This window comes from Poecilia reticulata, chromosome 2, assembly GCF_904066995.2.
Source record: "Poecilia reticulata chromosome 2, P_reticulata-male-v2, whole genome shotgun sequence".
NCBI lineage: Eukaryota > Metazoa > Chordata > Actinopteri > Cyprinodontiformes > Poeciliidae > Poecilia > Poecilia reticulata.
In genome coordinates, this window is record NC_088831.1 from 45,207,576 (window position 1) to 45,225,531 (window position 17,956).

The window sequence follows — 17,956 nt, forward strand, 5'->3', positions numbered from 1 at the left end:
CACGCCGACGGCTCCGCCTGACATCTGAGGCTTTATGACATGATGCGACATGTTGGGGCCTTTTATTGTCCAGCTGTTGCTCATTTTGTCTGCTCACCCAGTGGACATGTCCCACAATGCACCGAGTAAATAACTCGCTGAGTAGTGATGCTCACTGACAGCAGCTTGGATTAAAAATTATACACAGATAAAGAGAAATTTTACTTTGGTACAATAAAATGTCAGCAAATGCTGATTTACAGTTGCTTTCTCCATATAGCAACAATATCTGACATGTTTATATTTTTGTTCAGGGTAGTTTGTGATTATTTATGCCTCTAATATGGATTTTTATTTTCATTTTCTCTGGGGGGGAAAAAGAAAAAACTACAAGTATCTAGTGACCAGCCTGGGCATGCTAGCTCTTAGCCTGTCTGGTGCTAGCATTAGGATATCAACTAGCATTAACTAGGCTAACACTAGCATTAGGTAGGCTATCTAGTGTTAGTATTAGCATGAGGTTATCCAAGGCTAACATTAGCCTTTCTAGTGCTAACATTAGCCTATCCAAGGATAATTCTAGCCTACCTTTGCTATTAGCGAGCTGAGGAAGAAGGCTATCCAGCATGCTAGTTGATGGCCTATCCAAAGCTAATGTTAGCGAGTACTCTCCCTGTCCTTAGCCTGTGGGTGTTGCTCAGTTAGCGGTGCTAGCCAGTCATTAAACGGATGAGTTTTTCTGTTCTGTTGCCGTCAGGAGGAGGAATCCAGGAATCCTGCCCAGTTTGGAGGATCTGCTCTTCTACACGGTCGCTGAAGGTCAAGAGAAGATTCCAGCTCACAAGTTCCTCACAGTGAGTTCCTCAATCAGAACTTCCTTCCTGTAGTTCCTGTTGCAGAGCTTTGTAACCGACCTTTGACCCTGTGAGCCAGGCGCTGAAGGCCACCGGGCTTCGCACCGGAGACCCCCGCCTGAAGGAGTGCATGGAGATGCTGAAGGAGACTCTGAAGAAGACTCCGGACGGCGTGACGCTGGACCGCCACCTGTTCAAGAAGTAAGGCCCGCCGGACTCACCGGAACCGCAGGTTGTTCCACTCAGACCCGGTTCCCGTGGAAACAGCAGAAATGAGGACTTTCTGGCTGCGCCTCTCCACTCTGCATCAGTTTTTACTCTCATCCAGTTTGTCAGACTTCAGAGTGGCTGAGCTGGTCGGCAAACTGCAGCTGCATGGCGCCGCCGCGCTGTCTCAGCATGCTGTCTGGTTCTGTTCATCAGGTGTGTCCAGAGCAACATTGTCCTGCTCACTCAGGCCTTCCGCAAGAAGTTCGTCATCCCCGACTTCCAGTCCTTCACCTCCCATATTGACCAGCTTTATGAGAAAGCCAAAAACCTCACTGGAGGGCAGGTGTGTCCCTACGGCCGTCAGGTTTTGGGGTGTTTTTGCTTTTTCATGTTTGTCATTTATTTCTGCATTCGGATTCATAATCGTCGGCCTGGTGTGGGTTTGCTGCTCTCTGCTGGGATTGAAACGGGAGAAATTTGCCCTTCAGACGTGTCAGAAGTATCAGAGAGCTGCTGCTTTCACACGGCGCTGCAGGACGTTCTGCTGCTGCAGCCCGAGACTCAAACCTGCTGACAAAAACATGGAAAATTCACACCTTGCATTCAGACGGAGCCAAAGTAGCAACGCCGCCCGAGGAAAAACTAAGTACACCCCTGATGCTGCCACAAGACGTCAGCAGAGATCACACCTCCATCACCAGGTCCCTCCGACCCTAGAGGAGGAGCTGGGCAAGGGTCAAAGGTCATCGCAAGACCACCTGAACTCCCCAGAGAGGAAGATGATTCCCAAGATAAAAATTAATAATTTAAAAAAATTAATTCAAAAATAAAAATAAATTTAGAAAGTTAAAAATATAATAGTTAAATGTTTTAAAATAATAAAAGTAAAATGTAAAAAATTAGAGATAAATAATGCACTTAATAAAAATAATGCAAGAAAGTAAAATATCAAAAATAATAAAAGCTGAAAAAATAAAACCAGTGAAGAAATTACAACAAAATTAAAGTTTTTTTCTTTGTTTTTGGTTTTTTTTTTTAAGTTAAAAATAATCTGCTTCCTAAAATAATGACCTGTCATTTTTTTTAAGGCAAAGAAGAAAACTTTTGGCAAAAAATGACAGGCTTTTATTTTATGAAGGTGATAAAAATTAAAGAATCTAAATTAAGAAAATGATAAAATATTTAAAAAAATAAAATTAAAACAAGAACTAGGCTGAGGTTAGCAGCTGCACTGGATGAAAGACGTCTGGGACAATGTCCTCTGGACAGAGGAGACCAGAGACGTTGGACCAAGATGAAGGAAACCAGACACAGCACATCAGCACTGTGGTGGACGAATGATGGCCTAGTCAAAGTCCAGACTTGTCCTGATTGAAAAGCTGTGGTGGAAACGTTGGAAACAGGACATTCCTGCTGAACAGGCTCATGGGGTGTACTTAGTTTTTCAGGTCAGCAGCTGGTTTTGGTCGTCTCTGGGCGGATTTGTCCGTTTCTCCTCCGCAGAAGCAGATTGGACGGGTTGTTGTTGTCGCTCCACTGAACCTCGGCGCTGAAAGGCGATGCCGTTCTTTCTCACTCCGGCCTCGCCTCTTTTTCCAGGTAGCAGATTACATTCCTCAGCTCGCCAAGTTCAGCTCGGACCTGTGGGCCGTCTCGCTCTGCACCGTCGATGGACAGAGGTGAGACATCCAGCACCAGCTCAATGTTTTCCACTGAAACGCCACATTTTGCCCGACAGCGAGGATCAACGGGAGTTTATGTCTCATTAGCATGAAACCAGCAACAACAAAATCCTCTACAAAATCTGCACCACATTGTTTTTTTTAATTGATAACGTGAAGTATCTAATGAGGTGTAGTACCAAGTTACACCACACGGCAGCGGTGCTACATCTTGCGCTGCTTTGAAGAAGCCGTAAAGAGTTTCCGTCTTAGTTTTAGGTTAATTACAGGTTGATGACGTCACTAACCTCATGGATATGATTTCCATCAAGCCGTTGTCTCATATTTTTTTGCTCTTGTACTAACTAGTCTAATGTAGGCTGCGTTTTCCGAGCGAAATAACAGTTCCTAGTTTGTTAGCGTTTTGCCGCTAGCATGCTAGATTAGCAGCTAGGTAGCTTAGCAGCAATTATTGTACCGGAACGATACTTGGTATAGAAGCACAAAATAAAGTATTTCAGTCAGAAATGAACATAATATGTGAGCAAAATATATTCATTGTTAAAAATTAAGCATTATATGCAAAATAACACTTAAGTCGCCTTTGTAGGACTTTGTAAAACATGTTTTATTAGTTTACTGTCCAAGAACAAATGTTTGTATGTTGTTTGTTCCTGGTCCAGTTCTAATATTTGCAGACTGTCCTCAGGACATCATGTCCTCACGTGGAGTCATTAGACTTCATGTCTAAAGGCGTTTATTTCTCTGAAATTGGTAAACTAGTACAGAAGATAACCGGCAGCAGTACTGATCAATGATTACTGGAGGTGTGTACCTGAAGCTGCTTTCTGATTGGCTCAGCGCCCACGCGCTGTGGAAAAACCACTCCATAAAGATAAAACTGTTTTGTTATGAAGTTGTGACCTGTTTTATTGGTCTATTTGAAGGATCCTGATTATTTAACCTACTGCTGCATGCTGACCTTTAATGAGCGGTTTGTTTTTTGCACAGGCACACGGTGGGCGACACTAAGGTCCCTTTCTGCCTGCAGTCCTGTGTGAAGCCTCTGAAGTACGCCGTGGCGGTCCATGACCACGGCACCGAGTACGTTCACAGCTTCATCGGGAAGGAGCCCAGCGGCCTGCGCTTCAACAAACTCTTCCTGAGCGACGACGGTGAGACTGTACCGGGTCAGAACCGGGTCTGCATCCCGCTGCTGCGTAAAGACGGGAATGTCGCCGTTTTCTCGCCTGACGTGGTTTAACTCCGCAGTAAACACTTCCTGTGTTGATTGGATGTCAGAAGCAGAAAGTAGAGCTTGAATTTCCAGATCCTGCAGCTCTGCTTGGTTTTCCAGGTGTTTTAACATCTGGTTAAGAGTAAAAATATAAGAATGATACAAAAATATAAAACTAAATTGACAATACAAATTACAAAAAAGCATTGCAAATAAAATATAATGGAAAAAATGAACATATGTAGTACTATATATAAGAATAATTGTAAAAATGTAAATCATAGTATATCTAAGAAACATTAGTGATGCAAATCAAAATAATAAAATGACACAAATAAAATATGTAATGCGAATTATGATGAAAATTTAAAATAAATAATATAGGATATAATTAAAAATAAATACATAATAAAGTGTATTAATTTAACCTGGCTCGTTTTGGCTTTTTAAACCTGTAGGAACCTTTTGCTTTTCGGGTTTCTGTTTTAAATGAATCCCTTCATTCCTTTGCTTTGTGCCACGTTGGGTGTGTTTGTTCTGCGCTTGTTGCTGATTTTCCTGTTGCGACGGCGGCTAACTGAGCTCCTGTTGTTTTGGCAGATAAGCCCCACAACCCCATGGTGAACGCCGGAGCCATCGTTTGCACGTCGCTCATTCAGGTAAAAGCAGAATCGATCTGTGCAGGGTGGGATCTCTGAGCTGCTACTCCAGATTAAAAATGATGATAAATAGCTGAAATGTTTGTTGCTGACTGTTCAGGTTTAAAACAACCCTGAGAAAATCTCCTGATTTAGCTGCTTTAGGTAGTTTGGATATTTCTGACTCTCAGCATTTCTCAGCCTTCCTGGCTATAAATAAAACCAACGACACTCAGATGCTCCTCTGGGCTTTTAGAGGCCTCAGCCGCTGTTGGCATCTGAAAATAACCAAAGTCTCTGCAGCAGATTGTTGGTGTCTCTGAAGGAGACACAAACCTGGAATAAATGCTGCATTAAAAAGACAAACATGGAGCTGCTAAATGCAACCAAACAGGACTTTAAATTCCTGAAATAATCTTGAGGTGAAGCAGGAGGCGTTTAAGCAGCTCCTCCTTTTCTTTCCCGGTCGGACAGGTACCAGTGATTTATGAGGCGCCAGGTTTTCCTGCTGCGCTGCACACCTGGCTGCTGGAAACGGTGACCTGGTTTCACTGACGAGATCAAATCCCGACTGAGGCTGCATCTCAGAACCAACTAATCAAACAAGTAGATTCTTCTGGGCATCTAGATGGTTCTTAGGTCAAACTCACTGCAACACCAATGATTGAATTGTGAAAACAAAATGAGCCCAGTCCTCCTATTAATACGATAATGCTAATAGCAGCATCGCTGTAAAGCAGCAGACTGCAGGCTAGCTAGCCAGACTCTTTGTATTGAATTTTGCACAGGAATTTCTGTATAAACTTCAATAATAATAACATACCTTCAATAATCAATAGTTCAGTTTATTTAAGCAGCAGATGGACTGTCTGTTTCTCTTTTGTTTTAAATCAAATAAATTGGATCATATCTTACGGCTTTACTGCTGCTGTGTTTGGTGTTTAGGCTTCTGAACAGTGGTGGGCACCGCTAACTGAGAAGCTAGCTGCGCTAACCTTAAAGAGCTAGTCATAAAAATGAGTTCCACTTAAGCTTCACCAATACAGTATTTAGTCAAAGCTAATGCTAAAGCTACACCAACACAGTATTTAGTCAAAGCTAATGCTAAAGCTACACAAACACAGTATTTAGCCAAAGCTAATGCTAAAGCTACACCAACACAGTATTTAGCCAAAGCTAATGCTAAAGCTACACCAACACAGTATTTAGCCAAAGCTAATGCTAAAGCTACACCAACACAGTATTTAGTCAAAGCTAATGCTAAAGCTACACCAACACAGTATTTAGTCAAAGCTAATGCTAAAGCTACACCAACACAGTATTTAGTCAAAGCTAATGCTAAAGCTACACAAACACAGTATTTAGCCAAAGCTAATGCTAAAGCTACACCAACACAGTATTTAGCCAAAGCTAATGCTAAAGCTACACCAACACAGTATTTAGTCAAAGCTAATGCTAAAGCTACACAAACACAGTATTTAGCCAAAGCTAATGCTAAAGCTACACCAACACAGTATTTAGCCAAAGCTAATGCTAAAGCTACACCAACACAGTATTTAGCCAAAGCTAATGCTAAAGCTACACCAACACAGTATTTAGCCAAAGCTAATGCTAAAGCTACACCAACACAGTATTTAGTCAAAGCTAATGCTAAAGCTACACCAACAAAGTATTTAACAGGAGCTAATGGCAGAGCATTAAAACACAACATAGCAAAAGCTAATGCTAAGGCGCTAATTTCTACAACCCTGAACACCAATTTAATTTTGACATTATAACAATAATGGCCTTAAATATTGTATTTTTCTGTATTTTATTTTTTCTTGCTTTAAATAAAATTATTGGTGAATAAAACCAGGAGACGAAACTGCAGCGCAAATGATCTTCATCCTCTTCAAAATAAGAGCATGATTAATGGTTAGATAACCTAAAATTAAACCTGATTCAACTAGATGTTTATGAAACAGCCAAGTAAATTTATTTTGAAAAAATAATGTGGGGGAAGCTAGGTGTTCTAAAATGCTAAAGCGCTAAGCTAAACATTAGCTCTGCCATTAGCATGTTGGCAGATGGGTGCCCAGCACTGCTTCTGAAGCATAAGCACTACAGCTGAATTGACCCTTGAACTTGTGCAGTCCCTGAACCGGCCCTTCCCCCACCTGTTTCTAAAAGTATTTCTGAATCTGCGGCCAAGTAAAACCAGCCAGTAATGTTTGATTAAAATGTTTGTTTGCTTTTGTTTCTAAGTTTTGAAGTGAAGCTGATGTTTAGCCTGTAGCTGGTTGGATTTGCGCCGGTGGGTGACGGCGGGGTCGCCGCCCGCCCGCCGCCTCGGCCCTCACTGTGTTACTTACTGCTGCTTCAAGGCTACATGTTGTTGTTTGTGTGTATGTTGCATATTTTCCAGACGTAGGAACAGTGGGAAATAATGACTGCTGCTGCAGGTCAAATGACGTTGGTAATTTTTTCTTCCTTTTCCATATCTATCCTCTGACCCCCCCCCACTCTCCCTCCTTTCTCTCTGTCCTCTCCTCCAATCAGCCGTTAGAGCCATGTAGTGCCTGTTAACACCTCCATCTGTGACGGCGTGCAGACAGCCGATCAGACTCTGATCAGATCAGTTCACTGAGTGCAGCTGCTCAGTTTTAACTCTTCACATGTGCATGTGTGCAGATTGTTGTTGCTGTGTTTTCCTGAGGCAGTGAGGGCCATTCCTCCCTCTTTCCATCCTCCTCCCCATCTGTTTGGGCTGATAACCTCTTCAGCGCATCCACACCTGCATTATCGTAACAAATAATGCAGAAACCCAGCTGTCACCTGCACACCATGCACACACACATCTACACACTATGCACAAACACATGCACACGCCTACACACACACACACCATGCATGCACACTCACCTACACACACACACACACACACACCTACACACCATGCACACACACATGCACACGCCTATACACCATGCGCACACACACACACCGTGCACACACACATGCACACCCCTACACACACACACACACACCATGCATGCACACACACCTACACACACACACGCGCACACACACACCTACACACCATGCACACACACATGCACACGCCTACACACACACACACACACACACCATGCATGCACACACACCTGCACACCAAACACACACCTACACACACACACCTACATACACACACACACACACCTACATACACACACACACCTGCACACCAAGCACACACCTACACACACACACCTACACTTACACACACCTACATACATACACACACACACTTACACACACCTACACTTACACACACCTACACACACACACACACCATGCAACACACACCTACACACACACCTACACCTACACACCATGCAACACACACCTACACACACACACACACACACCTACACACACACAGACCTACACACACACCTACACACACACACACACACAGACCTACACACACACCTATATACACACACACACCTACACACACACCTATATACACACACACACCTACACACCATGCATACACACACACACACCTACACACACACTGCCAATCTGGTTGTTCTAGATTAGCTAATCTACTAAAATCTCCTCCAGCTGCAGGCACTTTTCTCTCCTTAAATTCAGAAACCAATCATAATAATAATGTCACTTCATAGAGGCAAAGCTGCAGCGTTTAGGTTTTTATTTGTGATAAAATCATTTCTAATTCTGTAGCTTTAACCTGTCAGCAGTTAGCGTCCTCTGCTGCCCCCTGCTGGAGGACCTCCTCTCACTGTCTTCTTCTTCTGTTGTCTGCAGCAAACTGCCAGCAACGCAGAGAAATTTGACTATGTGAGTAATCGGATCCTAAATGTTTCCTGCATCCGGTCAGCAGCCAATCAGCAGCTCTGCTTCTCCTCCAGGTCATGACCTTTCTGAAGAAGATGGCAGGAAACGAGTATGTCGGGTTCAGCAACGCCACGTGAGTCTCTGCATTTAATCAACACACAATAATATTTATCATCAGCAGGGATGAAACTATTGAAAATGATGAGATTCCTAATCCCAGATTATCTGAGTGAAAGTCCTGGCTGGTTTCTAAAATATCTGCAGAGATAAATCACATCCGAGTTTATTTCATTTACAGGAATAAATTTGTCCTAAACGTCAAATTTACAGCCGTGCTTCTGAAAATTCAGCACAGCGTCACTCGAGTCTCAGAATGGAAATAAAATCGGTTTTTACCGGCGGCTTCTCTTATCGGACCGATGTTGATGAAAATCGTGTTTTATTTTTTTACCCAGCTGAGAAACTCGGCTTTGATTCCAACTAACGGAGATTTTAGTCATCAATTATTCTGATTAAGTGGATAAAAAAATTGGCATATTAAACTATGTTTTTTCTTTTTTTAGCAAATTGTCTATTTTTGAGTCTAAATACCAAGACTAATCAATTACTAATCAAGTTGATTATTTTGATTATTGTGAACTGATTGATCGTTTCTCTGGAGTTTTTGCTGTTTTTTCATTCATTTCTAGTCCAGAACCAGAATAATTCTAGGTTTAATGAATTTAGGTCAATTTGAACTTTGACCTGAGAATCACTGAGCTGTGAAAATACAGAAGATGTCGTTCCTGAAGTTTATTTCATGTAGTGGAGGACGAAGCATCGTCAGGATTCAGAGACATTTCAGTTGTTTAAAAATATAAGATTTTGACTTTAAAACGACTTGATTTCTTTTCTGTTTTTCATTTTAACATTTTAATGTTTTATATTTCTGCACTTTTACTTGCAGTTTTCCTGTTTTTTACAAGAATTTCTGCTCATTTAATTCTCATTTTTCTGTTTTAATTTTTTCATCGTCTTCCTGGTTCTGTCGTGTGATTGAACTGGTTTGTGTAAAGATGGCGGCTGCCTGCATGCTTCCTGCTGCATGCTGGGAGTGTTTTCTGGTAAACACTCCTGGCGGCAGCGCTAACAGACGCTAACAGACGCCTCCAGGCTTCCTGTAACGCGGCTCTCTGCTCTGACAGATTCCAGTCGGAGCGCGAGTCTGGAGACAGGAACTTCGCCATCGGATATTACCTGAAGGAGAAGAAGGTCGGACATCTGCTGATATCAGGAAGTTTCATTAAACTGTGGAAACACTGAAAATTTGTTGCAATTTATCCTTGTGGCGACGCAGCTCTGATGTACGCTTGGTGAACGTAATGGATCGTCTGATCGGCATAAAGGAACGTTTTACTTCTCAAAAGTAATTAGTTTAAATCAAAAATCAAACTGGTAGCTGGATACGTCCTCATTTCATGTTTAAAAACGATGTATCAGACAAAAAATGTCCAAATTCTATTTTAGAGGCTAAAATTAAGAAATAAATTTAATATTCACAAAATAACAAATTCAACACCTTACCAAATAAAACATTTGGAAAATAATGCATAGATTAAGAAACTAAAACAAGAAAATGGAATAAAGCTGGTTTATAAACAGGAGGTCTCACTTTGACAAAAACAAGTTTGTTCTTCGTTTATCAAAGTTTCTCACTGCGAGTCGAGGATCCAGAGCAAAACTTCATAACGTAGTAAAGTTACTCCTGGAAGGTTTTTTTTTATTGTCAAGTAAATGGAGAGTAAATTTCTACACCAACATTTTGTAACAGATTTCGCATCTGATGTCAACATCAGAACATTTTTCTAATATCTAAAATATCTACAGACTCAGATCGTCGTCTTCCTGTTTGCAAACAAACATCACAAAGTTTCATGAACAGTTTTAAAAGCTTAGTGTCCAGTTTAGGAACGTAATATTTCACTGAATCGTCTCTTTTTGTAAATAAAAACTGAGCCAAACATCAGCGGAAGGTTTCTTTATGAAGCTGTTTATGTTGAATATTTGATCCGTTTACATCTGAATTAGTTTCTCTGGTGGTAAACTGTCTAATATTTGTCTGCAGTGTTTCCCTGAAGGAACCGACATGACGTCTGTGCTGGACCTTTACTTCCAGGTGAGTTTTCTTCCGTTATTTCTCTCCTCCCTGAAGGTCAGACCAGTTTCTTCAGCTCATGTTTGCACCGTTTGTCCTCCATTTTGTTTGCTGACGGTTCTTCTCTGCGCCTCCAGCTGTGCGCCATCGAGGTGACCTGTGAGAGCGCCAGCGTCATGGCCGCCACGCTGGCCAACGGCGGCATCTGTCCCATCTCGGGCGAGCGCGTGCTGAGCCCGGAGGCGGTGAGGAACACGTTGAGCCTGATGCACTCCTGCGGGATGTACGACTTCTCGGGACAGTTCGCCTTCCATGTGAGGCCCGGCCCGGTCCGACCGATCCGCTCCAGGTGGTTTCGCTCCTCTAACCGCTCTGCTGACCCCCCGCCGCAGGTCGGACTGCCGTCCAAGTCCGGGGTGGCCGGAGGAATCCTGCTGGTCGTTCCCAACGTGATGGGAATCATGTGCTGGTCGCCTCCACTGGACAAACTGGGAAACTCGGTCCGAGGAATTCAGTTCTGCACGGTACGGACAGAACCGGCCTGCCGGTCCTCTTAACGCAGGACGTTTACTCTGATCAGGTTAGAGCAACTGAACCAGATGAGAAAGCTTAGCCCCGCCCCCGACACCGTCTGAAACGTTCCACCGAAAATGGGCGGGGCCAAGAGAGCGTGGGGGCGTGGCCAAGCGGAGGGCGGAGCAGAGGGGGTGTGGTCAGGACGACAGAACCACTAATGCTAACTTATACACGCTACGGCTACATTTAGCAACTTTTCAGACCTTAATGGCAACTGTCTTCAGAAATATCAACAAACATCTTTTATTTCTCAATGCAAAAAAACTAACTTTTTGTTTAACAACATATTTAGCTGCTTTTTGTCAAGAAAGCAACTAGCGATACGTTTAGTAACATTTCCAAAACATTGTTTTCATGTTGATGGCCCAGTCTGGACCAAACTTCAGCTGCTAGACTCACATCAGACTCTAGAAAACTCTGGTCTGCAGGCGAAGTTGATGATTTTACATGGTTCTGCTTCTTTGTTTTGCTTTAGTTTAGTCAGGCCAGATTTCCTACGTTAGACAAATGATTTGGACTGAAAGTCTGAAGAATCTTTTATGCGTATTGAATGGAAACTTTCCAGACGTCGATGGACTGCAGCTGTTTAATCAGTGATGGCGTCCCGGTTAACGGTTGGCGTCCTGCTGGAAGCTAAGCTAACGACTTCCTGTCGTTTCAGGATCTGGTTGAACTTTTCAACTTCCACAACTACGACAACCTGAGGCACTTCGCCAAGAAGCACGACCCGCGCAGAGAGGGAGGCGACCAGAGGGTAAGGACCCGCAGGACGCCACGCGGTACCGCCGCGTCGGCCGTCAGCTAGCGGTCGTCACGGCAACCCTTAGTGTCTGTCTCTGCAGTCCATCCCAAAGCAAACAACTCACTCTGGTCAGACGTTTCCATATTATCTCATCAAGAAGGGATCAGCAAAGGGCCACAACTATACATACAGGTTCAAATATATTCATACACCCTCTGTTGCCGGGTCAGATTTACTGGGCGGCGTTCCCTCTGACCCAGAGGAACGGCTTCACCTTTACAAGGAGCCGAAGATGGAGGAAACCAGACTTAATGTCAGGTTATTGTCAGAAGTCACATCCAGGTTCTTCATAAAGGATTTAAATAAACCTTTAAAGGTCAGAGGTCACAGAGTCAGGACTAGAAAACGGGGACCTCATGAAGTGGCTTCACATCCTGCATTTATTCCGGTAAGACCATCAGATCTGTTGGTCGTCTCCATAGCGATGGGTGCCATGTTTTTTAAAAAGCGTACGCCGTATTTTCCGGACTATAAGCTGCTACGTTTTTCCTAAGCTTTGAACATGCGGCTTATAGCCCAGTGCGGCTTATATGTGGATTTTTCTTCCACCACCAGGGGGCTCTTTAGCAGGAAGTGAATCATTGGAAGTCAAAATTGGAAATCAAAGAAGAACTCGCCCATTAAAACGGAATTAGGTTTTAATAGGGAATTAAAAATTAATTTGGATTATTTTGGCTTTCATGAGAGAACATGGGGATCTGTTTTCACATTTCCACCATGTTCATTCATTTACTATGTCAGCTTCAAACTAAATATTTAGTTTGGAGAGAATTTGCTTTGCTAAACATTTAGAGAGAGAAGAGGCCCTAAAACGTGTGTGTGTGTGTGTGTGTGTGTGTGTGTGTGTGTGTGTGTGTGTGTGTGTGTGTGTGTGGTGATGCGTTCATGGTGACCTCTGACCTCGGCTGTTGGTGTTGAAAGGGCAACGCAGCGCGGCGCCGCTGCCCTTTTGGCCACCGGAGCCGCGTGGCTATCCGAGCTGTTGATGATAAACTCCTCCAGGTGTTTTGTTGTTGCTGATCAAAGCGATCAGTAATGAGACTAATTGATTATCCGTGTCGATTGAAACAGCAGCACAACTTCGGACCGATGGATTACGAGAGCCTGCAGCAGGAGCTGGCTCTGAAAGCGCCGCTCTGGAAAAAAGTGTCTCCCACGGAGACGGACCAGGACAGCTCCACCACTGTAGTCTATAGGATGGACAAAGTCGCCGAGTGACCCCTGACCTCCACCGCCCGCTGCTCCCCATATTTATATTTTAAACCATGTAGACCATTATTTATTGTTTGTGAAGCGGTTGCTATGGGGACGAGCCGGGAAGCTCTTTTCACCGTGTCATTTGGTCCATATTTGCTCTGACCATCAGCTTCATCTCACTCCAGACTCTGCAGAACCGGCTGGGTTTTCTGGGTTCCTCTGTCAACAGGAGGCTCCGCCTCCAAGGGGCGGGGCAAATAAGCAAGCAGCCAATGAGGGTGGAGAACTGGTTTGTGTTCAGATATGCAGAAATATTTTAGATTTAGATGGTATTTGTACAACAATGCAAGTGTTACATGGTGATGCGGTCTGCATGGAGGCTCAGTTATTGCTGGAAAGAGTTTTAATTTCTGGAAACTGACAGTTTGGATGAAGATTTAGGAAAATAAGGCACTTATCTTGTTTAGAAAAGTTGGAAAATTGCTGGATTTTACAGAAAAGTCACATTTTAAAGCTATGAAATGTATTTAGTTACCATATTTAAGTAAATTATCCATAACCCTTTGAAGTATTAATGGTCAGCTGCTGTTAATTCTTTCCTCCTGCAGTAGATTCTGAACCTCCAGTCGATTTCTCTGCTTTTATTTTAATCAGTTTAAAGTCAAATGTAAATTTTCTCAGTTTTAATCATGAACATTTTATCGTGTGTAATTTCGATGCGTTGGACCCACAACCATGACTGCCCACGATTGTAGTGAGCAGAAATATTTTCAAAGAGCCTCCTGTTGTCTCTTTAAGCCAGCTGAGCAGCAGTGCACAGCCTCTTTTAACTGCTGGAAGAGTTTAGTTTTATTTGGAGTCGTTACTTTTACAAACTAACTCTGTAGAGGAACGAAAACATTTTTGCTGCTTGCACTGGATTTTATTTAGTGACATCAGAGTAAATTGGGCCAAATGCAGATAGATGCCCGCCACACTTTCCAGAAAGAAAACAATAATAATCTTGCAGTGTACGTTTCTAAGGTGCAGTTTATCAAAAATGTTCCGTTGTCATCAACCCTCAGTCAGTCGGTGCTGAGACTCTGGTGGCTCCGGGTTTTCCTTCCCGCTCCGGGTTTTCCTTCCCGCTCCAGGTTTTCCTTACCACTCCAGGTTTTCCTTCCCACTCCAGGTTTTCCTTCCCACTCCGGGTTTTCCTTCCCACTCCGGGTTTTCCTTCCCACTCCGGGTTTTCCTTCCCGCTCCAGGTTAACTCTACGTTTTTCTCGGCTGCTTTCCGAATCCGGCAGGTTTACAGAAAATCTGCATAAGTTTTGCTGCTTTAGAAATAATAACTGACAGAAACGAGGCTGTAAAGTTTCACAGGAAACTCTACGATAAAGTTCCGGTCCGGTCTGATCCGGTTTCTTTGATTTCCCTCCAGTCTTCCAGAGTTTCTCCAGGCCATGGTCTTCTTCATGCGGCCGCTTTGGGGTCGTAAACCGTTCACACAAAAGTCGCATTTAAACAGCAGCATGAACGACAACGCAGAAAAAAATCAGATTTTATTAAAAAATCGGAATTGAGAATCAAAACCTGTTTGAACGTAAAGATCCTCAGAAAGCTTGAAGGAAAGTCTGACTAAACCCGGTCTGGATGAAGAGTTTTGCACAATGCTGTACTCCTCTTCATTTCCCATGATCCTCCACGAGGGTCAGAGGTCAACTAAATGATCAGGAAGGAAAACGAGCTGAAATCTGTTCAGTGAATCACTAAATTATCAGTGGATCCGTTTCTTCTTCATGGCTGTTGGTGAGACGAATGCAGCAGCGTTTTATTCCAGGTTCTGGTTTCTGTCTCGGTTCTGGTTCTGGTTTCTGTCTCGGTTCTGGTTCTGGTCTCAGGCCTGCAGTGTGTTGTCAGTATTCCTGATCCGTTCAGATGCTCAGAGCAGCAGCTGTATTTTGCTTTCTGGCTTCTTTTGTTTGTGTTGGATGGAGACTTTGGCCGGTTGCTGTCGCCCCCTGCAGGAACCTGAAGGTGTTGCAGGTGAAAGGGCTTAATGGCGGCTGCAGCAGTTGGTGCTGGAGCCGTTCAACTGGTTTTAGGATGGAGTTGAGCTCAGACAGAGAGACGCTGCTGGAGCAAAAACTCTGATATGTGAAAATGTTTTTTACTTTGTTACGTTTCTACTGTTTTATTTCTGCTTTTATTTCTCTGTACATAAAGATTCAAAAGCCTCAGCGGCTTTAAGGCCCCTTGGAGACGATTTGAAGCTAAATCAGGCTACAGCATGATTTCACTGTAAATAGACAAAACTTTAACCAAAATGAAGCACAAAGTTAAATTGCAGAGTTGTAACTCGGTGTCATCGGCGTAGAAGAGAATTTTAATTCTCTTTAGGAAAGAAGAAACTGGTCTGAGGATGGATCCCTGAGGAACTCAGGGAATCATTGTTGACTCAGTTTTTTATTTATTTTAGAGGAATGAATTAAAACGCCGCTGACTTTCTGCTTTTCCACTCTGCATGACGCGCTCCATTAAATCCTTGGGGGTCATAAAGTTAAATTTGTAAGACTTTAAATCAGTTTGTTGTTCTGAAATCGACGTTTCCCTCCGACCTGCCGTGATCCATGAACCGTCTCGGTGTGTGAGCTTAACGCCGGCGGAGCTTTTGAATCTTTTGCTGATTGTTCTCATGACAATCATCCGTTTCTGTTTTCTGCTCATGTCATTCCGTTTCTGTGAATTCTCATCTTGCATGCTGAGTTTTGTACAGACTGTTAAATGTTTTTATTTTCTCCATTCTTATGTTGATTCTCGTGCTGAATCTTTTGTTTCTTTATTAAATGTTCGCTACAGATGCAACTTGGTTGAATAGAGATCATTTCTGCTACTGTCTGACTTGGAACTGTGAGGTTTCTGGACTCAAACCAAAGATTTTATGTTTAATTATGAAAATAAACTCCTTTCGGGTTTTAAATGTAGAAATGAAATCTTACATTTCCAAGTGTTTATGTTTGTGATTGTGTATAAAGTCTCCATGAATCCATGATCTGTCCTGTCAGCTGATTGGAGCAGACATGACGGTCTGTTGTTCATTTGATTTTTCTTGTTTTGCCATTTTTGTCTCATGTATGAAATAAAATAAAGCTCTTATCCATCAGCTTCCTGTTTTGTTCCACAACTCTAACTGAACCCACAGGGATAAATTGCAGTTTAGTTCCTACTGGGTGTTTGAAGATGTTGGTCATCATCCTGGGGGCGGAGCTTCGGGGATTACATCAGTAAGGGGTGCCACAGGGTATGCTACTGGGCCCATTTCTTTTTAGTTTATCGTTTATTAACCATCTGGGAGGAGTTCAGAGTAGAGCAGCTGGATGAACAGATGGTTGGATGGATGAACTGATTATTTACATTTAAAACAGTTTTTCTTAGTCCAAGGGTAAGTCTAATAACGATGATCCAAATATTTTCATTCTAGACAGAAAATGGAAATAATCTGAGAATTCAAAAATGGAAAACGTGGATTCCTTATTTCACTTTAGATTTATTAAAACTAGCTTTGGGGATCCTGACTCCATGGTTACGACAGCTGGGTTTTATAACGAGCTGCTAAACCAGTAGAAACTTCATAAACCAGTTTCAGGTTTCTCCTGGGAATCCAGAACGTCGTCATGACCATTTTAAATGTCTACGGTGAGATTTTACATCCTGTTCAGCAGTTTGACCCATTAAAGTGCGCGGAAAGTCAGATTTTTCCATATTCATACAGTATTTATGTTCATCCTGCAGATTAATCTCTACTGCTTTAATATCAAAGAAGGTTAAATTTAGAGGTGAACAAAACTGATCTCATTGGTTTTCATATTTACAAACAGTTTAATGTATTAATTTTGAGGCGGATCACCTCCATCAGTCCGTCTCCGCCATGTTGCAGCGGTTTGTCCTCCACCCGGAAGCCATCGGTTTGTGGGCCTGATGTCTGTGATTGTGTCCTCAGGTGAAGTCTGTCATCAACCTGCTGTTCGCTGCCTACACAGGAGACGTCTCCGCCCTGAGGAGGTGAGCATTTCTCCCGCTGAATCCAATATCAGGGTTTCACTCTCAGAAGCTCTGCACTGACGCAGCTTTACCGCCCCCTAGTGGCGACACAATGAGCATGTCTACTGTTTTAGATTTTACTGGTGGCCGATTTATGACTGCATGAATGATTTCCTTCATTTAGCCTGTATGAAGGGGCTAAAGTTTGATTTCCACGTTATTTATTAATTTGTATAAACTCAAATAACTAATCTGCAAGCTAAATATTTAGCTGTGGAAATTAACTTAAATATTTAGCTATCAAGCTAACTAGTTCGGAGCCATTGCTATGTAAACGTTGGGAGCTGTTAGCTCTGAGGTTTTAATCTAACTACGTTTAGCAAGCTAAATATTTAGTTTGGAGCCATTGATGCTCAGAGTTACTGACACTGAGGAGCTATTTAACTAAATATTAGTTCAAATTAGGTCAAAGTAGTTAAGCAAGGGGCTGCACAGTGGCGCAGTTGGTAGAGCTGTTGCCTTGCAGCAAGAAGGTTCTGGGTTCAATTCCCAGTCCCAGAGCTTGCATGTTCTCCCTGTGCATGTGTGGGTTTTCTCCAGGTACTCCAGCTTCCTGTGTGTGCTTGGTTGTGTGTCTCTGTGTTGCAAAGCGACAGACTGGTGACCTGTCCAGGTGACCCCACCCCTCACCCACAACATCAGCTGGAGAGGCAGCAGCACCTCCTGACCCCACCAAGGGACCAGGGTGTAAGGAAGATGGATGGATGGATGGATGGATTCTCTTATGTTGTTTGAGGTT

At 43.0% G+C, this 17,956-nt stretch overlaps 1 protein-coding gene and 1 long non-coding RNA gene across 2 annotated transcripts in view; one reads left to right on the forward strand and one right to left on the reverse strand.

The window, feature by feature from the left end:
- Positions 1-17,956, forward strand: part of glsb (glutaminase b) — a 48,284-nt gene that overhangs the window by 8,840 nt on the left and 21,488 nt on the right. The window contains 14 exon segments of the mRNA XM_081604758.1: positions 737-833; positions 913-1,034; positions 1,257-1,386; positions 2,643-2,722; positions 3,716-3,879; positions 4,542-4,600; positions 8,396-8,428; positions 8,500-8,558; positions 9,610-9,676; positions 10,530-10,580; positions 10,697-10,873; positions 10,952-11,083; positions 11,797-11,889; positions 17,117-17,178. Of these exon segments, the coding sequence (XP_081460884.1) occupies positions 737-833; positions 913-1,034; positions 1,257-1,386; positions 2,643-2,722; positions 3,716-3,879; positions 4,542-4,600; positions 8,396-8,428; positions 8,500-8,558; positions 9,610-9,676; positions 10,530-10,580; positions 10,697-10,873; positions 10,952-11,083; positions 11,797-11,889; positions 17,117-17,178 (1,326 nt within the window).
- LOC145550895 (uncharacterized) lies at positions 7,301-7,754 on the reverse strand. Its single transcript, XR_014086719.1, has 2 exons — positions 7,490-7,754; positions 7,301-7,419 (listed from the first exon to the last, which is right to left on the reverse strand). It is a non-coding gene; the product is annotated as an uncharacterized LOC145550895 (long non-coding RNA).